General features: G+C 51.9%; 8 protein-coding genes across 8 annotated transcripts; 1 reads left to right on the forward strand and 7 right to left on the reverse strand.

Moving 5' to 3' along the window:
- Positions 1-188: 188 nt before the first annotated feature.
- Positions 189-3,294, reverse strand: NECHADRAFT_33625 (uncharacterized protein; the record flags this gene model as incomplete). The annotated part of the gene is made up of 6 exons (XM_003046721.1): positions 189-410; positions 460-839; positions 884-1,112; positions 1,157-1,517; positions 1,650-2,368; positions 2,413-3,294. 6 exons carry the CDS (start codon positions 3,292-3,294, stop codon positions 189-191), a joined length of 2,793 nt encoding a protein of 930 aa, XP_003046767.1.
- A 782-nt stretch (positions 3,295-4,076) lies between these two features.
- Positions 4,077-5,835, reverse strand: NECHADRAFT_66745 (uncharacterized protein; the record flags this gene model as incomplete). Its single annotated transcript, XM_003046722.1, has 3 exons — positions 4,077-4,378; positions 4,441-5,586; positions 5,628-5,835. 2 exons carry the CDS (start codon positions 5,833-5,835, stop codon positions 4,574-4,576), a joined length of 1,221 nt encoding a protein of 406 aa, XP_003046768.1. The 3' UTR covers positions 4,077-4,378; positions 4,441-4,573.
- Positions 5,836-6,178: 343 nt separating this feature from the next.
- On the forward strand, positions 6,179-8,911 carry NECHADRAFT_91286 (uncharacterized protein; the record flags this gene model as incomplete). The annotated part of the gene is made up of 5 exons (XM_003046146.1): positions 6,179-6,733; positions 6,824-7,658; positions 7,690-8,515; positions 8,547-8,608; positions 8,694-8,911. 5 exons carry the CDS (start codon positions 6,179-6,181, stop codon positions 8,909-8,911), a joined length of 2,496 nt encoding a protein of 831 aa, XP_003046192.1.
- A 1,713-nt stretch (positions 8,912-10,624) lies between these two features.
- SRT2107 (uncharacterized protein) lies at positions 10,625-12,126 on the reverse strand (the record flags this gene model as incomplete). Its single annotated transcript, XM_003046723.1, has 2 exons — positions 10,625-11,841; positions 11,889-12,126. The coding sequence occupies 2 exons, from the start codon at positions 12,124-12,126 to the stop codon at positions 10,625-10,627; spliced, it is 1,455 nt and encodes a 484-aa protein (XP_003046769.1).
- Positions 12,127-12,796: 670 nt separating this feature from the next.
- Positions 12,797-16,914, reverse strand: NECHADRAFT_99362 (uncharacterized protein; the record flags this gene model as incomplete). The annotated part of the gene is made up of 2 exons (XM_003046724.1): positions 12,797-13,553; positions 13,601-16,914. 2 exons carry the CDS (start codon positions 16,912-16,914, stop codon positions 12,869-12,871), a joined length of 3,999 nt encoding a protein of 1,332 aa, XP_003046770.1. The 3' UTR covers positions 12,797-12,868.
- Positions 16,915-19,527: 2,613 nt separating this feature from the next.
- On the reverse strand, positions 19,528-21,862 carry NECHADRAFT_58510 (uncharacterized protein). The gene is made up of 4 exons (XM_003046725.1): positions 21,753-21,862; positions 20,965-21,686; positions 20,856-20,921; positions 19,528-20,807 (listed from the first exon to the last, which is right to left on the reverse strand). Exons 1-4 carry the CDS (start codon positions 21,855-21,857, stop codon positions 19,562-19,564), a joined length of 2,139 nt encoding a protein of 712 aa, XP_003046771.1. The 5' UTR covers positions 21,858-21,862; the 3' UTR covers positions 19,528-19,561.
- Positions 21,863-21,980: 118 nt separating this feature from the next.
- On the reverse strand, positions 21,981-23,501 carry NECHADRAFT_99364 (uncharacterized protein; the record flags this gene model as incomplete). The annotated part of the gene is made up of 2 exons (XM_003046726.1): positions 21,981-22,731; positions 22,786-23,501. 2 exons carry the CDS (start codon positions 23,499-23,501, stop codon positions 22,242-22,244), a joined length of 1,206 nt encoding a protein of 401 aa, XP_003046772.1. The 3' UTR covers positions 21,981-22,241.
- Positions 23,502-24,826: 1,325 nt separating this feature from the next.
- Positions 24,827-26,008, reverse strand: NECHADRAFT_76787 (uncharacterized protein; the record flags this gene model as incomplete). The annotated part of the gene is made up of 1 exon (XM_003046727.1): positions 24,827-26,008. One exon carries the CDS (start codon positions 26,006-26,008, stop codon positions 24,827-24,829), a length of 1,182 nt encoding a protein of 393 aa, XP_003046773.1.
- Between the last annotated feature and the right edge of the window lie 423 nt (positions 26,009-26,431).

Here is a 26,431-nt window from a genome sequence, read left to right on the forward strand (position 1 = left end):
TAGGATTATTATTAGCAAATACTCGAGCATATACGTCCAAGACGTAAATAGATTTTACTCGTGATGTACAGGAACTCATCAGGTTCAGAAGTCTATGCATCAACTGCTTATTATTCAGCAAGTTCAGCGCTCCACGTGCTTTCAAAGCTACTGCTGTCAGCATGGATCAAACAAGTAGGAACATTTACTCACTTTTTCTCCCCAACAATGAGCTTGGTGAACCTTTCAAGTTCCTCTAGCTGAGCAACGCAGCCCGTCAGACTCTCGTTGTATGAGTAACTGTAAATGTCGCTCCACGTCTTCTGTCGTTCAAGCTCGCGATACTCGGGACTCTCGGCCATTTCTCGTGCAACCTCGGCGCTTTTGTGGAGGAGCTTCTTTCGAGCAGCGGCAGCACTGGGAAGATAACGCTGTGGCAACGTGAGCTGAGATCTGCTGACTGCAGGGACGCTGACTTACAGGAACTTTGCGTTGCGATTTCAGAGCACCGGCGAGAATGTACAGATTGCCGAGAATGGCAGCAACGGCATCTCGTCGGTAACTGAGGAGCTTTTCGGCGGCCACGGGGTTGTCTCGGATATAGTTTGGGTTGTAGAAGAGAGCTGATTGACGAACAGCGATGAGGTACTCAAAGAAGCGTTCACAAGACGCAGCCAGACACGAATACGGGATCGGGTCGAAGGGGGCACGCAGACGAAGTTCATGACGGGTCATGACAAGGAGTTGCCGGATCCTCACAAAGCCCTCGCGCATTCGACTCTCGAGCATTTCAGATCGTGTGATGACTTCTGGAGTTGGGTCTTTTCCCTCATCAAAGTAGACGTAATTCGCCACGACATCTGACAATTAGCAGAGCTAGTATGAGGAGAATGCGCACACTTACTTCGGTACATGACGCTCATGAAGAATAGCATTGACGAAAGAGCAGATCGAAGTTCATGTCTAGCCACGAATGGCCAGAGGAACCAGTTAACCACGATAGGAGTGGTTGTTCCGACGAAAAACACCAGACCTTTGTGTACTCCGAGGAGAGCTGCTGATGATACACCTGGATGGTCTCGCAAGCTGAGAGAAATGACCGTAAACGAGAGACATCCGACAAGACCGGATCGCTGTCATTGTTAGTTAGGTCAATCAAAGTAAGGCATCGGCTTACCGGATGGGAACTCTGAGTGAAGCGATACATCATGGGAATCATGTATATCGCAGCAAATACTGCAATCACATATGGATTCCCATTGCCAGCTGCATGGGCCGCGCCACTCCACGCTGCTCCGAGAATTGCTGCAAAGGCACGAGTGAAAAGGTCCTGAACGTTTCCTCCAACGCGGGGGTGAATCATGATCCAACCCATGCACACAGCCCACCAAGCTTCATTTCGATTCCACCATGATCCACTGCTCAACCACGCAGGAAGGGCCAATGCCGAAGTGAGAACGGCCACCTTGAGCGCATATCTGCTCTCGAACCCTTGAAGACGATGCAGGACTGTCCAAATTCTGTACCCAAGTTTGTCTCTCCTCGACGCTGGCTGTCCACGAATGCTGGGCTCCTCTGGTCCGGTAACCGCCTCATAACTCTGACGATGCTCCTTGCCTACCTTAACAGACTCGAGAAGTTGCGCAATCTCTGCAAACGTTGCCTGGTACATACCGGCAGTGACACCGCCGCGATCATGTCGAACCTGGGCATTTGTTCTGTATATGGCCTTCCAAGGGGGATAGGTTGGGAGGTTGAGTCTCTTGCGGTTGGAGTGGAGGTGCATCTCGTGAACCTTGTTCATGAGATTGATGATGGTTGCTGCCGTTTCACGGACGTGTCTCGCAAAGACGAAAAGCTCCACGGCTTGGCTGTCGTATGACTCAGTGGTGTCGCTAGCTAGGAGACTTGATTCGGCCACGTCAAAAGCTGCGAGAGCGTTGTTGAATCGTGCCTGAACCGGTATGAGGTCTGTGGAGACGTCTGGGGGTGGACCAAAATGCTTTCTCCAGCCAGATAGATCCATCAAAGCTGCATGAGATCTCTGCATGCTCTCTGACATGCAGGCGAGCACTTCCCTCGTAGGGCCAGAGAGAGTTCGGGCAACCCTTCGACCAGCGTCAATCGACTCGTCGTCTGAATCAGGGCCACCGACGATAATCTCGGGAGTCGTCCAGTCCTCGAATAGGTCTGTATCCGTGTCCATAGAAAGAAGGGCTCGTACAACGCCCTGCACCAAGTTACGCAACTCTCGCACGTCCACTGGACGGAATCGTGTGATGGTTATGTCGATCCTCATGTCTCGATACGCAAGAGACATGTCCATAAAAGTTTTAGCTAGTCTTCGCCTGAGTCTTGTGTTTCTCGGACGTGGAATAATGAGAGATTCCTAAACTGTTAGCTTTATACGATGTCGGACACATACAAGCATACCTGCATCGTCCTGAACGACTTGTCGAGGGCAGCAGCCAAAGGACGATTCCCGGCGTCAGGCAATATGAGACAGTTAACAGCCATGGCGATTGCTTGTCCTAGAAGCCAGGGAATGGCGTAGCTTCGCACCTTGGACCATTTGATGTCCAGACTGCTAGTCTCAGCGAGGGTGGTAAATGTGACGGCTATTCCAGCGCAAAGAACAGCTTGGTAGAAGCGAATAAAGAACGTACGGATGTACGCAATGCTGGCCATGAAAATAGCAAGAAACAGCGTCAAGATGCCACCATATCCAACTTTAGCAGCAAGAGTCGAAGTGGACAGCAAGAGACCAATGATACCCCATGCCAGTCCACAGGCAGTCCCAACGATGGTCAAAATAGCACCGTCCACCTGGGATCCAAAAGTTCGTGCCGGATGGTTGAGAATGACGGATATAGCCATAATGTAGTCATATCGACCAAGCCAGTTAGACACTGTAGGCACCAGACATAGGATATAAGCCAGAAAGAAAGCGAGAAAAGACTTGAGTAGCCTGATTCCAGATCTCGTAGTTGCGACCTTTCGAGCCACAGATCGAAGCTCATGGAGTTGTCGAGGAAAAAAATCTTTGGGCGATAAAGGGTGACTCTTTTCGAATTCCTTTGGTAGGATTGCTTTGTCCTCGATTTCTTCTGGCGTCAAAGGCTCCGGTTTCAAGAAAAGGGCATCAAAGAAGCCATCTCGCATCTCGGAGACGCCATACGTCTCCATGTTAATTCGGTCATCGGAAATGATTTGATCAATCTGCATGATGCTGACGACTGAACTTCGTCTGGAGTCAAACGAAGGTTGGAGACAGACCCCACTTGGGTCTAGGCTGGCGTCGGAATACTCCGTCATGGTGTTTAGCTTGTCTCGTAAATGACTGCGACGCTATTGTTGGAGGTTCTGTTGGCACTCCGGCGTTGTTGCCGATACCTGGATGTCGTATTTTCGATGTATTAATTGTCGTGGATATTGGCTTGATAACCGAGGCTGTTGACGTCTCGTCTAGAATCCGCTGCCGATTGCCTATCCGATTCCCCAGTTAACCTGTTGCTGCCCTTTCCATCGGTCACGATTTGATGTTGACTGCTTGTTAGCATGTAGACGAAGAAAACAATGCGCAAACTGCGAGATCAAGCAGGATCATTCTTGGGCATTTGAATGATGTAACATGTGTGGCCCACCTTGGGCGCAAAGGACGTGCACTGCCAAGCCGCAGAGCAGGAATTGAGCATTGGGATTGCACGACAAGATGGGATTGAGTGATTGATTGATGAATGCTGATGCTGGATGGATGGCAGATAGGAGATGGTTGGAATTAATACAATTAGTGTGATTGTTGTAGTGTGTATTAGACAATTGATGCCTTCCTCCAATAATGATGAACGCTTGCTCCATAAAAAGATGCCGACTATAATCAAGAAGAAGTGCAACAACATGCAAATCGAATTCTCGATGGGCAATTGATGATGAATGAACTAAACGTGGTTGGTGACCTTCGGGTCCTGCAGTGGAATCCATCCCGTCTTCAAAACCGTCGCGGCAGGTACCGGTACGTACTTTTAGCAGCCACGTGACTAGCTCCCGATCTACCGGCAACCTCAATTCAACCATCTCCATCCTTCAACATTGATCACAACCCCGCCGTCCATCGCCGATTGACCCTCGACGATACAATGGCAATCATCCGCGCCGCCGTCGCGCCCCTCCGCGCAGCCCGCGCCGTTCGATTCCCCCGACAGCCCTCCCGGGGCTTCTCCGTTACCGCCCGACGACGAGGAGGTGGTGGCGAGCACCAATTCGAACCTCCCACCGGATGGCTCTGGGGTGTCAAGCCCGGCGAGAAGGCTGAGCCCGAGGGCTGGGAGTGGCCCATGTACATTTTTCTCGGAAGCCTCGTCGCTACAGGCGTCGCCCTCGCCTTCAAACCCGACACGACGTGAGTGATTTGCCACGGTCAATTGCTGCACGCCCGGAATACTGACAATTGATGATGGACAGCGTTTCTACCTGGGCTCTCGAGGAGGCACGGAGGAGATTAGAGCAGGAGGGTATCCTGCCCGACCCAGCCAAGAAGGAATAGATGTACATTACGGTGCGCGGATTCAACCGCAACAACAATTCAACGCATTATCTACGCTACAACATAGCTCCATTCGTGCTCCTCGTCACCATACTGAATTCCCTCCATCCACTCCTTCATCTTGAGGGCAATCTCGCCGGATTCCTCAGTCTCGGCAAGTCCGCAGTTGACGAGCTCGCCCTTCCAGGAGATGGATCGCACGGGGCTGACAATGGCAGCAGTGCCAGCGCCAAACGCCTCGAGCAATCGACCCTCCTTGGAAGCCTCGGCGAGCTCCTTCATTGTGTACTTGCGCTCGCTAACCTTCCAGCCCTCAGGAACCAGACGTTCACGCGCAAGTGCGAGCACAGAGTCTCGAGTGACACCCTCAAGGATGGTACCATCGAGGGGAGCAGTCACGAGCTCCTTTTGACCAGTCTCCTTGTTCTTAAGGGCGACAAACATGTTCATGGTGCCGACCTCGGTGACGTATTCCTCCTCTCCAAAGAGCCAAAGGTTTTGTTGGAAACCACGGCTGGCAGCTTGAAGTTGGGGCAAAATGCATGGCGCATAGTTAGCACCAAGCTTCTTGTCACCGACACCGCCGGGCCAAGCTCGAACAGCGTAGTCAGTGGCCTCTAGTGACACGGCCTTGAAGCCAGTAGGATAGTAAGGACCAACAGGCGATGCAATCACATACAGAAGAGCGGAACCAGGGGCGCCAACTCCAAGTGTTTTTTGGGTTCCAATCATTGTAGGTCGGAGGTAGAGAGAGTAACCTCGCTTGTCAGGAATGAAGCGAGAGTCGAGCTGAGCAAACTTGGCGATGAGCTCAATGAAGCTCTTGGGCTCAAAGGTGGGGAGCGCAATACGAGCGGCCGACTTGTTCAATCGGGCCATATTCTTGTCGGGTCGGAACAATCGGACCTTGCCATTCTTGTCCTTGTAGGCCTTCATGCCCTCGAAGCACTCAAAGGCATAGTGGAAGACGCAAGTCGCAGGGTCGAGGGAGAGGTTCTGGTAGGGGGTGATTTTGGGGTCCAACCATCCGTCTTCTTGAGTCCATTCGATCGCGAGCATGTGGTCTGATGGTCAGCTTGGTCTTGAAAAAGCAGGAGGAACTTACCAGTAAACTCCCGACCAAAGACAAGAGTCTCAGGCTTGCTCAGACTCTTGGGGTGGGAGGTCTTGGTGACAGAGAGTCGCGAAGGATCAAGACCCAATGGCTTTGCAGCAGAGGCAGCCTCTGCCTTGATGCTAAAGCGAGCGCATCGCAAGCTAGCGCGAGGCAATGAGCTCCTCAGAGTAGAGCGAAGAAGTGGTCTTAAGCTCATGGTTGCGGTGTTGGTGATGAGCAATGAGTTGGGGCTCGACCGATAATTAAGTACCTAGATCGGAGGTGTATCGGAGGATTGCAAATTCCCCTTCGCGATAGGGTACTTGTAGGGACGCCGTCTCCAGGCGTTTGCAGCCGCGTTGGGCCGTCAGCTAGGTATCCCCAGGTTCCTAGATAGCCGCAGCCGTAGCCGCAGGAAAGAAAGGTGGGTGGGACCTGAACACGCCCTGGAAGCGCCTTACCTCATCAGGCTTATCGTTTATCGGACGTGGGAGGTCCCTTCGATACTTGTCCTCACGTCATGCATAGGTCGCGACGCATCGCATCGCAACGACAACAACATGTTCTCCTCGGCGTTCAAGTCCATCTCGGCCACGAACATTACCGGAAACTACACCATCTCTTCGAATCCGACTTCGACGGCTGGTCCCTGGAAGATTTACGATGCAAAGAAAAAGTCGACGGGCAAGTCGTACAGTGTCTTTGTCTTTGACAAAAAGTCACTAGACAGCCATGGCAGCGCGTTGGGTCGCTCCGGAGCGGCTTCGTTCAAAAAGACGGTAGAGGAGGTTGTCGAGCGGTTGCGAAAAGAGGCGTCGAGTCTGGCCAAGCTCAGACATCCCAGTATCTTGGAGTTGGTGGAGCCTGTTGAAGACACAAGAGGAGGCGGCTTGCAATTTGTCACCGAAGCCGTGACAGCATCATTGTCGAGCGTGCTACACGAAAAGGACGAACATGAAAGGGCTGGGCCCGGCGGAAGGTCGAGTCGATTTGTGACTGAGGACTCGGATGGAGTAAAGCGACGGAGAGAGCTCGAGATTGACGAGTTGGAGATCCAAAAAGGGCTCCTCCAAATCAGCAAGGCACTGGAGTTTCTTCACGAAAATGCTGGCCTCGTCCACGGCAACCTCACACCAGATGCCGTCCTTATCAACGCCAAAGTATGTAGATACTCGACCTTTCGATGACTTGACTAACAGTCGCAGTCTGACTGGAAGATAAGCGGACTCGCCTTTTGCAGCCCCCCTGATGGCTCCGACAAGCCCACGTCGATTCAAGGAATTAGTCTGTACGAGGTCTTGAACATGGATCCCCGATTACCAAAGGCCGTCCAACTCAACCTCGACTATACCTCGCCCGATTTCGTCGTCGATAGCAACCTCAACTCTTCGGCTGACATGTTTTCGCTTGGACTCTTGTCGGTCGCCTTATACAACTCTCCTCACGCATCTCCTCTCGAATGCCACGGCAGCTTGTCCACATACAAGCGACTGTTTTCGTCGTCTTCAAGTGTCCCGTCCGTTACAAACAACTACCTCTCATCTCGACCCCTCCCCCGAGAACTCTCTCACGATGTCCTTCCCCGACTGATCACAAGACGGCCTGCTCAGAGAATGACTGCGCGAGAATTCCAGCAGAGCGAGTATTTCGACAATGTCCTGGTCTCTACAATCCGTTTCCTTGATTCGTTCCCTGCCAAGACTGCCAACGAAAAAGCTCAGTTCATGCGGGGTCTCAACAAGGTGCTACCCTCGTTTCCCAAGTCGGTCATGGAAAAGAAGATTCTGCCGGCCTTGATCGAGGAACTCAAGGACCGGGAGCTTCTCTCACTCATCCTGCAAAATGTGTTCAAAATTCTAGACTTGCTTCCGTCTGCTAGACGTGCTTTTGGAGAAAAGGTCCGACCATCACTGAGGGAAATATTCGTCATCAATGCCAAGCAGCAAGAAAAGGACCCAGCCAGAGATGCAGGACTAATGGTTTTCCTTGAAAACATTTCCTCCATCTCCAGCAACTGTTCAGGAAAGGAGTTTAAAGATGGTGGGTGAACCTGTCAGCTCATCTGAACCAGCTGACCATTTAGATATGCTCCCTGTCATCATGGCGGCCATTGAATGCCCGACTCATTCGATTGTCGATGCGGCCCTGCGAAGTCTACCAGTTGTCTTGCCAGTTCTCGATTTTAGCACCATTAAGAACGAACTCTTTCCTGTGATAGCAGCTGTCTTTAGCAAGACAAACAGTCTTGCCATCAAGGTTCGAGGTCTTCGAGCCTTTGTCATTCTATGCGGTGGCACAAGCGGCGAAGATGACGGTCTCAATGGGGTGAGCAAGACTTCATCGTCTAGCGCTCTTGACAAGTACACAATGCAGGAAAAGATTGTACCTCTGATCAAAGCCATCAAGACAAAAGAGCCGGCAGTCATGATAGCCGCCTTGGACGTGCTCCGGATTGTAGGAGGAGTTGCTGACGCCGACTTTGTTGCTATGGACCTTTTGCCAATCCTCTGGAGCATGAGTCTGGGACCTCTTCTGAACCTGAAACAATTCCAGTCTTTCATGGAGCTCATCAAGAGTCTGTCGCGGCGAGTCGAGGATGAGCAGACTCGCAAGCTGCAAGAACTGGGCGGAACAACCACAACGCCCAGTGAGGATTTCATGGCATTTGGTGGTGTCACAGGCACAACCTTTGAGCCCACGTCTGAGAATGACTTTGAGGCTCTCGTCAAGGGACGTCCATCCACCACCAGTGCCCCTGAAGAGAAGAAGCCCAGCACCCCTCAACCGCCAACGTTTGCTTGGTCAACACCTCCACCAACAAACAACCCGACAAAACCTCCGCAGAAGTCTTTCCGGACAGTGACCCCAGACCTCGGTCGCTTCGAGGCTATGACACCGTCATCGACACAATATAGCCAGCCTCTACAGCCTCAGCCATCGACCTTTTCTCCTCCTCCTCAGTCGACATTCTCAGCGCCTCCACAATCAACGTTTACTCCGCCCCCGTCGACCTTTACGCAGCCAGCACAGCCCGCTCAGCCTGCTACTGGAGCCATTAACTGGTCTGCTGCCAAGAACACTCTGTCGGCACCCATGAATTCACTATCCATGAACTCGATGACACCCATGCAGCCCTCCCGAAGTCCATCGTTCACTCTTCCTCCGCCTCCTGGGAATGCTGCGCCCGCCCTCGCTCAGCAGACTTGGAGCGCCCCTTCGAGTCAGAGCATGGGGTCAGGTCAGACAGGGCAGACAGGGCAGACAGGGCAAAAGTCAGGATTGGACAAGTATGAGAGTTTGATTTAGCGTAGTCGATAGATTTGAATAGACTTGGGGTCAGCGTTTGATTGACATGGATACCAGCATCTTTGTTTCACTCTTCAACTTGTAGCTCTCGATTTGCATGAGCATAATCTGTGGCCGGCCTACAGGAAGAGAATCGGCATGTTCTTTGTTATAGATGGTGTGCTTATGAACTCGGCGAATCTCGATAGATAGCAAGGCAGTGCTTCAGGGAGTTAATAGCATGGATGGAACAAGAACATTACCCACCTAATTATCAAGATTATTATCAAGTATCTAAGAATATACGGCCAAGACGTGAAGACACGACCATGAGCTCAGCCCACTTGAATCAATCTATCCGCCTTGAAGGTCCGATTTTGCAACTCCCTCGCCGTGTAAGGGGGATTCGAGCAAGCTACTCCTTATACCTATAAGCAGCATATTCAAACAAACGTGCAAATGCCACGAAACCCTTCACAGCTTATGAAGAGTACAAAAACGGGGCTTTCAAATGTCAACTAAGAAGCGGCATCAAGCAAGAAGCGTATAACAATCGCTACTAGAGCGGCATAGGAGACTTGACGGGCGGATTCCTTCTTAAACAACCAGTGACAAAGACCACCGCCACACGATGGCTTCTTCATGACAAAACAACATGAGAAGGACAATTAAGACGAGTCGGTGACTCACTCTCGAGAGCGTTTGGTGCAGCTCCGTTACCTACTACGCGGGCAAAGAAATAAATGAGATGCTAGAGTACTTAGAGAATTACCTAATTACTTATAAAGATAATAAATTAATGTATAAAAAATGATATAAAATAATATAATAATAGAGACTTTTTTTTTCTTATTATAATTTATTAATTATATTTAGAGGGGGATTAAGTTATTTATTCGTCCTTATGTCTCGTTTTTTCCTTGACCGAGGTGCCTACCTACCTGTGAGCAAACACTGAGGCTAACGAGAAGAAGACTGCCCTTTTTGAGTACCGCCGTGGCTCTGAGAAAGACCCGCTGCTCAGAATCATTGCTCGCGTTGAGAACGAGTTGGATTGATTCATGTAGACTAAGCTCGTCTATGTCTATATACCCAAGCCAATCTAGTTCTTCGTACTGATCCTAGTTATCTTTTTACCTCTTATCACATTAGCACATCGCTAGAGCAGCTTCAAGCCAGGCCCGAAGTTGTCGGGGTTCATGTCTCTGGTGTACGAGTTGTGAAAGGTTTGACCGATCCCTTGTGCTATACCATCTAACTAAATGAATAGTATAGGTAGACGTGGTCACATTTATAATGAGCGCGGACTTCGACCATCAAGTAGTCGTGGTTGGCGTGATTGACATGACCAATGTTTGCATCAACAAAGCCAAGGTTAAAAACACGTTTATCTCCGTTGGGTATTGCTTTTGATAACGTGGCGGGGTTTGAACAAATGGCATGATCACACTATGTGACACACACGGCGCGGACAAGCGGATTGTTATCGCCACCGGACCGAGAAGCTTCAGAGTCAGAAGCAGAGTCAGATGGGTCAGAGAAAACCGAAAGAGTGTATCAGATATTAAAGACGCAATTTTTTAACAACCTATACGGCAATGTGGACGATGCCGACATTATTAACAGCCTCTACATGTATCCTTTCCATTCCATACCATACCATTCCATACCCGTTCCCATTAAGCAGTAAATCAGAACGCCTCCCACGCCTTCATACATCATTACTTTCGCTCTTCAAACAAGTGGCGGCTCTTGAAGCCAGGCTCGGTGCGCACGTCAACCTTTTGCCCCTTGGGGATCATCTCGTGCTTGAAAGGCCAGTCGAGGCGACGGCACAGCTCAGAGACGACAACGTCGCAGTCACCGAGGAGGTCAATGTCAAAGTTGATGTGCGAGACTGCCTGACGGGACACGTAGATTTGGGGAATGTGGGCGGGGAGCCAGCTCACAATCTCAGACACGGGCGTCACCTTGAGAGAGGTGCCGATGACGATGACGAGGTCAACCTTGTCGCGGTCGTTTTCGGTGAGCCGTCGGGAAAACTCGTCAGGGAGGGCTTCACCGAAAAAGGTAATGTCTGGCTTCATGACGCCGGCAGAGGGTATGTCGTACTCGGACTCGTCTGAGCTCTCGTCGGCGCTCCATCTGCGACGCTTCTTGTCGGCGCCAGCAGAACGCTTGCGCTTCGGAGCGCCGCCGGTAGCGCGCAGGGTCTGAATGCAGCGTGGGCACCGGGGGATCTTGTCGGCCTTGATGTCGGGGAAGATGGTCTCGCCCTGGCACTGGTAGCCGCACTGGACGCAGCTGGCGGTTCCGAAAGAGCCGTGGCACTGGATGAGCTTGTCCTTGGGGACGCCGGCCTTGACCTCGAGGTTGTCAATGTTTTGAGAGTAGTTTGTCAGGAGCTTGCCGCGCTCGTTGAGCATTGCGATGAACTTGTGAGTCGGCGTGTATCGGTCAGTGCTGGGTAGGATGTCCTTGGCGACCGAGTAGAAGATGGTGGGGTCTTGGCGAAAGACGGAAATGTCAAAGACCTCTTGAGGGTCATTGAGGCCGAGATGCTCCAGCTTGGAGTAGAGACCGGTTCCCTTGGAACGAAAGTCGGGGATGCCCAGCGAGGTGGAGATGCCAGCGCCGGTGATGAGGACAATGTTGGAGCTCTTGTTGATGAGCTCGACGGCGTCCTCGACCGTGTTGTAGCGGGTGAGCTTGGCGCGCTTGGACAGCTCGCGTGTGATGGCGAGCGACAGCAGGCTAAAGTAGGCATCGTCAGGCTCGCCTTCGAGGAAAGCAGGAGCGCGGATGCCAAAGGCGCTGAGGAGCTTCCTGGCCGTGTAGCGACCAGCATCAACGGTGCGCTGGCAGAAGACGGCGGGGCCATACTCTCGGAGCTCCCGACGAAGTCTGCTAGCCTCCTCGGGTGTGCACACTTGAGGGTCTGATGGTCAGTGAGGAAGTTGTTGAGAGAGAACGAGTAAATCTTACCGTCAGCTGAAGGGGAATCAGTAGTCAACTCTTCAAAGACATCTTCGAATAGAGAATCAGTCTCCCAAGAGTCTCGCACGTCAGCGACACGTTCCTCCAGCTCAGCGAGGGCGACGTTGGCGGCGGCGTTCTTGATCTCATCCTCGGTCGGGTTATCTCCAAGTTTGTCAAAAGCGTTGGGTTGAGCCTTTCGCTTTGAGAGCGAGACGCCTTTAGCAGCACCTCGTTTGGTGTTCATGATTAGAAGAGCGACGTGAAGAAAAAAAAAAAGTGAATGTGTTGAAGCGAAACTGCAGAAACAAGAACAGAAACAGGGTTCAGCGAGAGTGTTATCTGCCGATGCTTTGTGCGAGTGTTATGTAAGGTTGACAAGATACAGATAAAATGCGGTCCGGAAGTCGGAAATACCGTCAGGTCACGCAAGCGTTTCTATGAGTCGCTGGGAAACGAGGGAAACGAATCTCGTGACGGCGTGGACGGATGGTAGAAGAAGAGAGAGGGAGAGAGAAGTAGAGATGAGACAAGGGGAGAAAAGGAAACGAAAACCAAGGGGCCTAGCCAAGGGCAAAAGTAAGCCTCTGCCTAGCACTGGCAAGCACTGGAACTCTACAAATTCATTTCATACAGATACCCGGTCTGAGTCTCCTCTTGCACCTGTCTGCCACTGATAGTAATTGGATAGAGTAGACTCAGCCTCTATCGTTTGTTTGTTTGTTTGTTTGTTTGCCTGCCTGTTTGCATTGTTCTTCATCTCCTCCATCACAGTCACATTGATTCATCATTCAACATGGCTGTCATCAGTTGGCTGATTGGCTGACTACACTGCCCCACGCCAAAAACACCAGATGCACACATTCGCTCAACGCGGTCTAGTAGCAACCTAGTCAACTCACACCACATCGCATCATGAGTCTACTCTGTCCGATTGCTCACATTATTATCTATCCTAAACAATACTATAACCATACCCGTCTATTACACTACTTTTGCTCGCTTTCCTCATCTGATCGAGCCATTGGCTGCCATCCCGCTGCTACTCCCGCTGCAACAATACCTGCCATCACTGTAGGTGCTCCAAGCGCACTGTTGGATCGTGATCGTGTAGATCGTGGCCTCTTGCCAGAGCTTGGTGTCGCGATCGGCGATCCCTCAAAGGGGTTGTCTTGAGTTGGCGTCTGCGGTGCGTTGAGAGAGTTGGATCGTGAATGAGATGGGCTTCTAGACCGAACCATCTCGACCGCCTCCTTGGGGTGTGCAATGGCAAACTTGAGGTTGTTAAGACGTCCTCCCTTCATCTTTCGGAGAAAGTTGAGCTCATCTCGGACATCCGCCAGCGGCTCGGGATACATATTCATCTCCTCGTCCGAGATGGTGAGACCAGGCACATTGTTGGCCCGCTTCCTAAGAAACTCGGGAATCATGGCAAGCAGGGCGCTGTCGGGAACCAGGCGGATGACGATACCGAAAGGAATCGAGATGAAGCCAAGGACAATAGCAATACCCCAAAGGGTGCTAGACTGTCCCTCCTCTGCAATCTGGAATGCGTGGCCACCGACAAAGATGATGAGAACTTGACCACCACACATAATGGCACTGATGCCGATAAAGAACCAATTCTTGGTGAGTCCTTCAAAGATGTTGAACCGGTTATCCAGGCGACGGTTGCTATAGACGTTAGATGGTTACTGTATAAAGAGAGAGAGAATACTTACTTCCACTGGTTAAAGATTTGCATCCACACAAACGTGTTAAACACAAGCGTCGCGATTTCATCTTTGCTGGGAATGTCCTTTGTAGGCAAGACACCCTTGGGGCCTCCATAGTAGAGGAGGAACGTGATGGCAAGCTGGTAGATGGATTGTCCGAGAATCATCTTCCACATGGTGACCGAGATGATGCCTGATCCCTTTGGCTCTGGCTTTCGGTCCAAGACACTCTCGTGAGGAGGATCAGTGGCAAGGGCGAGGGCAGCAAGAGTATCCATGATCAGGTTAACCCAGAGCAGTTGCACAGCAGTCAGGACAGAAGACTCTTCCTCGCTAGAGACGGCAGTGACAAATGTCAGAATGACGGCCGTAACGTTGACAGTCAGCTGAAACTGGAGGAATCTCTTGACGGCGTCGTTGACTGCACGACCCCACTTCAAGGCCTTGACGATACTGTTGAAGTTGTCATCCATCAGAATGATAGACGACGCCTCCTTGGCAACCTCGGTACCGGCGATACCCATGGAGAAACCGATATCAGCCATCTTGAGAGCGGGAGCGTCGTTGGTGCCGTCACCGGTCACAGCAACAGTTTCATTCTTGTCCTTGAGTCTCTTGACCAGGATTCGTTTGTCCTCAGGAGAAGATCGAGCCAGCACGTGAAGTCGGGGAATGATTTGCTCCTGCTCAAACTTGGACAGGTTTCGGAATTCGGGGCCCTCCATGACAAGACTGTTAGGCTGGAGGATACCACACTCACGAGCAATCGACTCGGCAGTGATCTTGTTGTCTCCAGTAACCATGCGGACGACGACACCAGCCTTCTGGCAAAGCTTGACAGCTTCGGGAACGCCTTCACGGAGAGGATCCTGGATACCAACGACACTGACAAAGGCCATGTTGTAAAAGAGACTCTCGAAAGGAACCTCGTTGCTACCTTCAACCTGGCCAGCATTCTTAGGGGGCCATGCAGGGAAGTCCTTGTAGCAGACTCCAATGGTTCGGAGTGACCTCTTGGCGTAGCTCTCGATGAGGTGGTTGATGGTGTCGATGTTATCTTGAGACATGGGAGCGAGCGAGTCATCGGCGGCAGGGTCTCGGAGGATCTGGCTACACTTGGCCAGGATGATTTCGGAGGCACCCTTGATGTAGAGACGGGCGGTGCCATTGGCCAGCTGAACGACAATACCCATGCACTTGCGACCAGAGTCGAAAGGAATCAGCTGAAGAACCTTGGCATTCTCTCGCTCTTCGGCGACAGGGCCCATGCCGAGGTGAGCCCTGGCAAAGATGAGCATGGCAGTTTCAGTCTTGGAACCGATAAAGGTTTGTTCGCCATCAACGTCGCCCTCAAAGGCAGTCGAGTTGAGAGAGATGGACTTGAGGAGAAGTTCCCGAACAGGTGCGCTGAGCATAGAGGCAAACTCGGAGGCGGAAATATCGCCACTGAGGTCGACCGGAGTAGAAGTACCGCTTGAATCTCCTTGGCGAGATCCTCCAAACCGATGGCTTGTTCCGATGGTTCCAGAAACAACCTGCATCTTATTCTGAGTGAGAGTTCCTGTCTTGTCGGAGCAGATGGTCGTGGCATTGCCCATGACTTCGCAAGCCTTCAAGTGTCGCACCAGGTTCGCATCTCGCAGCATTCGAGTTGTCGCAAAAGCCAGAGCCAGAGTGACAGCCAGAGGCAGACCTTCAGGAACAGCAACCACAATAATGGTTACGACAACAATAAAAATGTTAAGGAATTGTTGTCCCTTTTCAGCTGGGGTGACCGAGGAAGGCTGCTTAGGCAGACGGACCAGGAATTGGATGAACAAGACGATGAACAGAAGCAGACCGGCAGCACCACCAAGCTTGGCGATGTAGGTGGCGATAACATTCAGCTTCGCCTGAAGAGGAGTCATCTCAGGATCTTCGTTAAGAGCCATGAGCGTCTTGCCGTAGGATGAGTAAACACCGACAGAGGTGGTCATAAAGGTACCGACACCCTCCATGATGCGAGCTCCAGACTGGATAAAAGGGTCCATCTTCTTGAGGTCTTCGTGGTTCTCGATGGCCGCAAACACTTCGTCGGCGCCTCGCTTTCGGATAACGTCTGACTCGCCGGTGGTCTGCGACTCGTCGCACTTGACATTGAAACCTTCAATGAGAATTCCGTCAACCGGTACCAGGTCACCGGGCTCAAGGTGAACAACGTCGCCGACCAACAAATCAAAAACCGATAGCTCAATCGTCTTTCCTGAGCGAACCACCTTGACGACGCGATCCTGCTTCTTCTTGTTCAACTTTGTAAACTGTCGCTCCTTCTGGTAGTCGTTGAGTGATCCGACGATAACAACGATGGCGATGGCGACAATAATCGCAACACCTTCGATCCATTCGACCTTGGGTTCACCCGGCTTATGAGCACCACCAAAAGTCTGATACAGGCCAACTGCCAGACTGATAACCGCGGCGATGGAAAGCAGGATCAGGACCTTGTCATTATAGGTGATCCACATGAGCTCTAGCAAGCTCTTTCCCTTCTTCTCAGGAAGTCGGTTATCCTTGAAGACGCGTAATCGGTCTGAAAAGCCCTCTCCTGATGAAGAAGAGTGGTGTGTAATGTGCTTTTTTGATGTCGCGTCCTCGAACGATACTTGGCCATCAAGACCCTTTTCGTCCACGCTCAATCCAGCCTTGCGGTCACTTCGTAAACCCTTCTCCAGGCCATCCATGCCACCCAACTTATAAAAGGCCGATAGACTTTTGGGGTTAAACATTTTGTTAAGCTGGCCAGGTGTAAAGGCAAATGGGTTGTTTTCCACCTCGAAATCGGCCTCTGTACCGACGTCAGGCTTCAAAGCCGTCTCATCGTTGATAATCTTCTTATGATCATATTCGGATCCCTTGAGCGTATCCACCTGTGTCGAGTTGGACGCCACAACGGTGGTGTCTCCTTGCGACGAGACAGATCTGGACATGTCATCCGAGTCGACTGAATTCTGTCGCGATCGATGGTTCAGCGGCACAGCCAAGAAGCCGGCGCCATCGCCAGATTTTGATGTGACAGGACTCGAGACATTGTGAGGGCTTGTTGGTCGGCTATCCTTGTCGAAAGACATTGAAGTATTCAATTCGAGTGGTCGAGTATCAGTTGTCGTGGGACTAACAGCGTCGTCTGGAGAGATGGGAGAGTTGGGGCGCTCCTGGTTATTAGGGTTGACAGCTGTAGTGTCGATGGTGATTGTAGGGCTATTAAAGGTCAGTCGAGTCTCAACGGGAGGCCTGTTGACGTACGCGCGACGCCTCATGGGCGGATTCGACTCATCTGCCATAGTGACGGCGACGGGGCTATGCAGATTCCGTATAGATGAAGGAAAGGCGTAGAGCCAAAGCGATGTAAGCCAAGGAAAGAATTCGCCGGGAGCGGCTCAAGTTGATTGATGATCAAGGCCTCGAGTGCATGGCCGATGAAAGAGAGACGAAGAGAAGGAGATGTGCGAAGTTGTTTTGGTTGAGGTGAGTGAGGCAGTGCAAATGATTCCGCCACTGATTGGCTGGTGGAGACGGGAGCACGGGCAAGTGCTACTTTAGCAGGGACCAGGCGCTACCGAAGTCCTTGCCGGGGCTGATTGGTGATGCAGCGAGTTCCTACGGACCATAAGCGCTGGATGCTCAAGTTGTGCATAAACTCTGGAGAAGAAGCACCGGTGGTTGTCCGATGCGGCCTGTCGAATGTTGAGTACAGTCCAGAGCAGAGGCTGAGTATTCAGCAGGTAAGCACAAGCTGTGTCAATTCAGGAGATCTGGATGCAAAGCCAAGGCACTAAGCGCGGCCCCTTGCTGGTCGTTAGTGGCATGACTTGGCGCCGAGGCCGCTCAACGTCGTGGAACATTGAATCGGTGATGGCGTCGATGTTATTCGTACAGAGGGTCTACATGCGAACACGCACTGAATCCACAAGCTTGACGTCTGACAGCGCACCCCTATTGACAACGGAGAACGGAGAACGAGAACGGAGAACGAGTATTCCATAGCTAATCTCAACCCCGGCTTCTATACCAGGGAATTCTACAAACTCATCAAACTAGCCCTCACCCTGGTCTAGCCGCGGCTTGCGTACTCGCCGGTGATGAGCTTATTTGTCAATATGTCCGGGGACGCGTTTACTCGCAATGGCATCTCTGCACATATTATCTGGGATGCCAGCTTTGACGATACGAGGATACTGGTTATGCGAGCTCCGTCAGGAGTTGAAGCAAGGATTCATCCTGGACGTTCCATTTGAAATCCACCGCGCTATCCTATTGCGATATTGGTACCCCACCGACCGGGGCCAAAGGCCAAGCTTTCACGGGATGCACACTCTATCTTGTCTGCCCCTGTTGCAGCCGACTCGGTCGACCGACACAAAGTCAGTTTCACCAGAGAGCCAACCTGGTGCGAGGGGTGACAAATGTCCTCGAGGCTGAGTCGCGCAGAGTTGCCACAGCAGAACCTCCCACGGCTGGCATTGAACCAAATTGCCGGAGATGCCCAGCGTCGATCATGGACAAACTGAGACATTGCCCCTTGGACGTGACTTGGCAGGCCGAGACCGATCCACACGCGGCAGCGGCTCAACTGTTTTCCGCGACCAGCGAGCTGAGGCTGGAGGCCTGTATCTCAACAGAATCTGTGGCGGTGCACAGCCTCATGGAACGTATCAAGAGGCAGCCAGATGTTGTACACGTAGCTTTGAAGTTCGGAGCATTTACTCGATCAGAAACAAAGCATCGTCATGATTGTTAATGTGTCGTCGAAAAAGAGTTGTCCAAGTTCTGGGCACGCGATCAATCAGTCAGCTGGCCAATCAATGTTGACACTTTCTGACCAGGCATCTCTCTGCAGCAAGGGTCACTAGCGGTATCATGGTCAACCTTCAAGTTATTCACCGCTAGCCCGAACGGTGTACCAGATCGAGAAACCAGTGGTGGCTCAGCTGTAAAGGTTTTCGATATGACGAGTTGACTATGGAGTCAAGGCCTCGATGGAGTCTCGGCTACATCCCGTGAGGCTGCCTCCCCGCGTGATGACTACCTGTCAAGTCAAGCTGAGTTGTCACGGCTCCTAGTTAGCATGTGCCCAACAAGTAAAGAGCCGAGGTGAAGCTACGTCTAAGCCACCTCCAACATTGAGCTCATCACGATGGGAGCTCAGCTTGACAGGTAGAGCTCCAAGCCACAAACGTACACCAACTCAGTGGCGATGGATATTGACCCAGATGATCAACTTGTAACTGCTGGCCATCTAAGCCTTCACACGGAGGCTACCTCTTCCGGTCTCGCGATCTTAAGTTGTATCGAGTCAGGTAATGCGTGGACGAGTCAGTCTGAGGCATTGTCAGACTAGCCGGATAATCTACTAGTTCTCAGGATACGCATACGCGATGCTGTTGACCTACGGCACAGCTCAGAGACCAACACCAATAATCTTACGTGTGTTGAACCTGACGATTCCAAACAACACAACATCAACCAACGCATCGCCCTCCACGCGACAAAAGGTCATGGCATCCCCTCACCGTCAAATACGTCCGACGGATATCGACCCCCACCCCGTGGCTGTGTATGATCTACCCAATCGGCATTAATCCTGATTATGATATTGCGACAGTGAAATATTGAAATTTGCGCCCGACCTAGTCCGACGGTTGTGACAGATGCAATGCCTGCTTCGGGAAGTTGGGCAAGACCCAGTAAAGTTGAGGCTATGCTCGTGGGGTTGACATGCCGTGATCGTCCACATTCCGAATCATACGACGGTAACCGGGATACCAGATAGGCACGGGCAGAGTACTCGGAGGCACAGACAACAGAAAGAGCTTAGAATCACGGACGAGCAAACTCAGAAAACACTCAGACAGGACCGATAAGTGCTAGGCAACATGAAGCATCAGACCGAGACACGCCGAGACAAAACAATAACTTTTAGACTCCTACTCAACCTCTACCAAGATCAAGCTTTCGTACGAGAACCATGTCCTCGGCACCATCCTGGTCCTTTGGCGAGATGTTAAAGAATGGTGCAACCCCATGTCTCAATACCCCCTTCCAGAACCCAGAGACGATATCCTTGAGGTCACCCCCAGTCTGCTTAAAGTCAGGAAACGCATTCACCTCGAGTAACCAAGCAGTTCCCTTGGCATCCATGAGAAAGTCGAGACCAAACACTTCAAAAGCGTTTGGTAGTGTCTGAAAGTGAATGGGCATGGCCTTGGCTGCCGCCTCAAAGACCTCGCCAGTCACATCGCAGATCTGAGTAAAGATGCCATCCCGTGTCTCCTTTGACAGGGGCAGATCCCAGAAACGACGGACGGTGTTTTCGTTGGGCGAGTCCTGGAGACATGTGTTTGTGAGGAACGACTCAATGTCTTCTGGAGCATCTGCCGGCGCAGTGTACGGCTTGCCAGCAAAGAGGGCCAGCATGTGCTTGTACACCCAGACGTTGAGGCTTCCAGTGCACATGACATAAGTTCGAATGTGAAACTTGCGGCTCTCGCCTTCAACCAAAAGGGGCGGATGAATGTAGGGCTGTGCAACAAAGTGGCGTAGATGAGATGTCATGATACCGTCGCCGTTGTCGTCATCTGCCTCGAGCTCATCGTCAGTGTCAGGCTGATCTTCTTCCCAGGCATCAAAGATGGCTTGGAGCTCATCCATAGAGCTAAAGAGTCGAATACCCTGGCCTCTGTCACTCATTCCTGGCTTCAGGATCCACCATTCCTTATCATCAGGCTTCTCCTCGTTTCGTTCCATGCTCTCCCGGAGGTCAAACGCCTCCACCAGAGCATCATCTAGAAACTCGGCAAAGTCAACCTCGAATGCATCACTCCGCTTGACGTGCTGCTTGAGGATGGACGACGGATTCTTGGCAATCCAGTGATCCACGGTTGTCGACAGATAGTGCTTCCGGATAAGAGCCTTTCGAATCATGTAGCTGTTGATGAGAGACGTCTTTTCGTGGCTGGCAGCATACTCAAAGTCAATAGACTCGTAGGCAGTGATCTGGAGCACCTTTTCATCGCCAAACTCTGCAAGGGACGACTGTTCTTTAGTGGTCACGTCCAAGACGCCAGGGAATAGAGATTCGATGGCGGACAGAATGAGAGGTTGCACATAAGAATCCTCGTAAGAAACGATGGCTTGAACCGCACTCTTTGGCCGAATGGCCACCTCTGAACCTGAACTGCCCACTGTAAGGACTATTGTCTAGATACATTTCCTTCCAACTTACAGTTCTAGCTCCTTCTGGTTGGACTCTTCAGAATCATGCATAAAGTTGGCCTTGAGGGCAGTGACACTGGCATTGTTAGCTTGTGATGGACTCTGGGTTGATAAAATACCTTGTCAGTCCCTCTTTGACAGCCCATCCGTCGTTGCCTGGCTTGGACTCTTCCACACTCTTGTAAACATCGGTAAACCTAGGTGCCCATTTGAAGTGCTTATGGGCATGTCCTTTGCGGGCAGACGACCCAGCATCATCTACTTCTCCTCCAATACCCTCTCGTATTCTCTCCTCCTCCTCATTTTCGTCCCCAGCTTCACCCTCAATCTCCTGGAAGCAGCCACCTTCTCTCCAGTAGTTCTGAAGCATGTTTGTCCAGATTGCCTTTTTGTTCTCGAGACCTTCCACGAGAGGCACATTGACGCTGTAGAGATCTGCACTGCCGTCCGTAGGCCACTGCTTGTACAAAGCCTCGATAACCTTGACACTACGTCGACAAGCTGCCTCAATAATGACGGGATCGTGGTTTCGGGTGAAAAAGGCAAAGCTCAATGCAATGGCCTTTTTCTGACAAACAGCAGCCTCAAGTGCAGCTCCAAGAGTTCCCGAGCTCAAAGCAAAGACGGCCGTGGTGTTTCTGCCATAGTTGGGTCCGCTGACAACAAGGTCGATCGGTCCTCGGTCCTGGAAGAAGTGGTGAAGACCAATCTGGACGCACGAAGCAGGCGTTCCGTCAATCAGAATCCACTCCTCAACATCTCCCGAAGGTGAAGGACGATGATGAGTAGTGCCCTCAGAATCTTCACCGTGGATGACAGATGAGGGACGGTAGTACAGAGGCTTGAGGGTCTGGCCGATCATGTGGGCCTTACCAATCCATGACCGTTGAGTATGAGGCAGACAGACCGAGACAGTGTGGCCGGCTCCTTTGAGCTGCTGAATGAGGCAGCTCACATAGGGAGAGGCGTGAGACGAGGGAGGACCATCGTCGTTGGTGACTAGAACGTGCATCTTGACTGTGGGATGGTGTGTAGAAGTGAATTACGATGGAAAGTACGGATACAAAGTCGAGAGGTGAGGGGCACGAGTGGCAGTGGGGCCAGTAAACAGCTAGCACGTCAGCGCCTCATGTAATTATCATGAACTTGTCTGTGTGTTTATTCGAATAGACTAGACTAATTCACGAGTTCTACCTAAATGTGATGAGTGAATTGAATACGTTCCAAGGAGACCTAACATTTTACCTCCCAGAGGTTCAGGTATCGCATCCTCAAAGTCCTTTCCTTTCCTTGTCCTTGTTCCTGTGCGCGTGCATACATGAGTCCTTTGTCCATCCAACGCCAAACCATCAATTAAGCAAGTAAGTAAACGATATCAAAGGTAAACAATGCGTCATTAAACCCGGGTGCGCTTGGCTTCCGTTGGGCTGAGTGATTCGCCAGCTCGCTTGCGTGACTCTTTGTTGGGCTCCTTGGTTCGTCGCCAGGAGTCGAATGGGCTTCGTTGCCCGGGTGCCTTGACGGGTGTTCCCTCGTCCAGAAGTTTGTTGATGGATCGTGTAATTCGACGAGTGTCTGGTGGTGAAACGGGAAGCTTGGGTGCTTCGGGAGTGTTGGCACGCTCCTTGGATCGAGACTTTTGTGGTGTCTGGGGAACAATCTCTGCTTCTTGCTCTTGTTCCAGCTCATCCTCGACATCAGTCACAGCCTCTTCCTCTTCAATCTCCTCCATTGTCTTTGTCTTTTGGAAAAGAAGGCGAGGCTTGATGGAAGCACGAGTAAGAGGTCGGTTGAGGTAAGCCTCGACATCTTCCTCATCGGCTTGGAGTTCATCCAACTCCTCTGCCTCATATTCAGAAAACTTGCGAAAGAACTTCTTTCCACGGCTATGATAGTTAGCATGTGGGTCATTGTGGTTGATTGTGGGTGATGAAACTTACAATACGTAAACCATTCCGTCCTCGCGGCGAGATGCCTCATCAATAGTCTTGATACCCTCTCCGGGAACCTTGACCTTGCGCTTGCCTCGCTTGCTGGGCTCGGGCTCTGGGGCATCACCAAAGAAAGGGTTGCTACTCTCATCTCGGGTAGGGATGCGATCCCGAGTGTCGGTGAAAATTTCGATAGGGTCTTCAATCTCCTCCGCAGTGAAGCTCTCCATGGAAATGCCAGTGTACTTCTTGGTGCGTCGCTTCTTAGGGCTGGCAATCACTTCAGACTCGGCAAAGAGATTGCGGGCGACGGACTTGATGTTGGCGGCGGTCTTCTCATTAGGGGGCTTCTGGGGAGTCTTAGAAGGCGTGGGAAGCATGCCAGCTGATCGGATGGCCGAAGAGGCAGGCCTGCCGAGAGCAGCTTGAGAACTTTCGCCCATGTTGATGGGAGCACGACGCACGGCGTCAAGAGCAGGCTGGCGCTTCTTTTGCGGCGATGGCATCGGGGTAGCAACGGGCTTGGTCTTCTTGACTGTGCGTGGTGATCGTGGTTGGCGAGATGCGCCGGGTGAAGGGGTTCGGTTTGCGCGCTGTTCAGAAATTCGGGCGGATTTGCGAGGAGTGAATGGCTCCCAGTTGTCTTGGTATCCGAGGCGTGGAGTTGGAGGGCTGTGGATGCGAGAGGGAGGGGGGGGAGTCGTTGACCCGTGTGCGGCAGCCATTTTGGTAGCGACCGATAGTCAACTGTTTGTGTGTGCCTCGTCCCTTTCAGGTAATTATGTCGTCGTGATGCTCGTCGAAAATGGGTGCTCCTTTGTTGCCAGGTCTACCCGGGAGTGGTGCGTCGAATTGGCTTTGTTTATTGAGGGAATATCTCACGCAGCGGACACAACAATCGTGGCGACGGACGGAACGAGCGGGAAAGATATGGTGGATGACGATAGGGTAGGGCGATGATGGATTTGACGTTGATATATTTGATGATGGGAGAGTCGGTGATGGTAGTTTGATTGTAGGCTCAGATGACAACACTCGATGAAGGAGGAGAAAAGTGGCTGGGCAATTACCCTGGAGTGTGGCCCAGCCTCCCCGTTTCCGTTGTTGGGGCTGAAATTGGGCCGTGCCCCTACAAGCCGCACGCGTCCATGGGCGCGTCGTTACGCGACATGGATGCCCAATCACGGTGCAGGTTTCAGGCAGGCGTCAAACAAAGGGTGGGACAATGCCCCTCATCAATTAAGTTCCGTGGGCAAGTCAACAAGCGCCGACACGTGCATGACAACCATTTTGACGGCCCAACGACCAGACTCTAACCGCCTGTCAACCGACATCATGTCCGACGATTACACACAAGAAGAGATTTGGTCCTCGCCGGTCCAGCCTGACCGTCCGAGGACCCCCAGGACTCCCAAGACGCCCAAGACTCCAACCCAGGAACGTGAGCCTATAGACCATGAAGCTGCGCTGCGCAAGGAGCTCGAAGGTGTACGAAACATCAACGAATCCATCGAGGGCGTTATTGCGACCCTGGAGCGTGCCGGGGGCAACATGGATGTATGTGCCGTGCTCCATGCCTGCTGCCACGTCTACTGACCTCTATAGACCGTATCCAAAACAGTAAACAATGCATCTGTCCTCCTCAACACCTGGACTCGAATATTATCACAGACGGAGCATAATCAACGTCTGATCTTGGACCCTGGTTGGAAGGGTGCAACTGAAGACCTCGCCGAACAAGAGGCAGAGGCCATCCAAAGGCAGCTGGCTGCTGAGAGAAGAGCCGCTGAAGAAGAGCAGAGACGCGAAGAGTTGCGTAGACGACGCGAGGATGAAGAGAGGCAAAGACTGGCCTCGGCCACACCTGGACGCGGAACCAGGGGGGCCAGGGGTGGCCGAGGACGAGGCGGGCCAGCCGCAAGGGGCTCAAGTTATTCAAGTTCGAGCTATTCCGGGAGTTCTGGCCCAGGTCGTGGGACTTCCAATATCGGCAGAGGATTTGGCGCACGTCGGGCTCGAGGGACTAAATGATTACTTTATGATACCCAACCTATTTCTTCTTGAAAAAGTCGCTCATCTTCTTCATGCCCTTGGTGTTGACCTTTTTGAGCTCCCGGACACCCCTGCTTTCCATCGACTTTTTCTTCTTTTCTTCCTCCGCCTTTCTCCTCTTAACACTGGCCTCGTCTTCTTCTTCGTCTCGGTCTCGTTTCCGGGAGTAGTCCAAGGAGTGTGATGCTACGGCTTCTGCGCGGAACTTGGCGAGTTTGGAGAGGTAGTCATCGAGAGAGGAAAAGTCGACAGCTTTTTCGACAGCTGTCTGCAGTTCCGTAGCAAGGGATGGGGCAATGTAGCTCGAGCAGATGAAGCTAAATGCGACTCGCAACCTTTGCAGGCTTGTGACTTCGGGAGATGCCTGAATGGCAGTGACGACATCATCGGTGATGGTTGTAAAGGATGTGGCTGTCGAAGGCTGGGTATCGGTCGTCGTGGACTGAGAATCTGTTGAATCGGCTGGTGTCTCGACTGTTTCGGTGGTTGGCTGGGAGGTTTCTGTCCTCAACTCTCGCTTCTGAGCGAGGACAGGGGCTTCAAGGGTCTTCTTGACAAACTTCTCCTCCATGCTGGCCGGTAATTGACCCATCCTCCTTGCCTTTTCCAGTACGACATTGACAAGCTTCTCGTTGTTTATGCGAAACATGGTTTCGTCGCCTGCCTCGACCGTGTCGCAAACCGCCCCCATCCTGCTCTCAATGAGTTTTCGTGTCTTTTCGCATCGTAGAATCTCGGATAGATGAGAGGACTCCTCAGGGAGGTGGTCAAAGTGGTCATCACTTGACAAAAATAGCCGCTTCTCTGATCCCTTTGTCTGCTCAGTCAAGGCTGGAAGAACCAGGAACACGGGATCGATCAAGGTGGCCATGTACAGCTCCTGACCCATTGAGATGTTTGCATTCTCGCCATTCTCAATCAGCCAACTCCGAGGAGTGGCTTTTGGCGTCGCGATCTTTGTAAACTCGTAGATGCCAGTCTCGGGACAAACTAGATATCTCGCAGGCCGCGCATGTCTGGGATTGGGTAGAGTGACGATTCGCGCATCAAGAGTGGCTTTCGAGGGGAGGACAAAGATCTTGGAGGGATTCTCTGAGCGTGTGAGGCTAATCTTAGAAGTCGTCGTCGATGTTGGCTCTGCAGGCGCGTCCGCCGTCTTTGTTGATCTTGTCCTTGCCATTTCGTGTCGATTGAGATGTAGCAACAATTAAAATTAACCCTGAGGCTGATATCAACCTGAGAGACGTTAAAGTGATTTGAACGCGCTGTGCTTTACGCGTCTCAGCGCGTGACAGGGATCCCGAAACGGCAGTTGGGCCCCGCTCAGTGCAGGAACATGCAGCCCCATCACAGCAACCATTCCCTGCATCAACATTCTCCTTTCATCTTCCCGACACAAAGTACGGAGTAAACACTGCCTGACTCAGCGTTGGCTGGAGTTTGATGGCCTGGTCTATACGTACCTGACGTACCCCGACGAACATGCGCCGGATTACGGATACGCCCTAAGCGACTGCATACCATCGGGCCGTTACTGGGCCACCCACCGCCTCAAGGCTTGTTTCGTCATGGCTCCAGGTGAGACTGTCTATTGCTGGCCATG

The sequence above is a fragment of the Fusarium vanettenii genome, assembly GCF_000151355.1.
Source record: "Fusarium vanettenii 77-13-4 chromosome 2 genomic scaffold NECHAsca_18_chr2_1_0, whole genome shotgun sequence".
Classification (NCBI taxonomy): domain Eukaryota; kingdom Fungi; phylum Ascomycota; class Sordariomycetes; order Hypocreales; family Nectriaceae; genus Fusarium; species Fusarium vanettenii.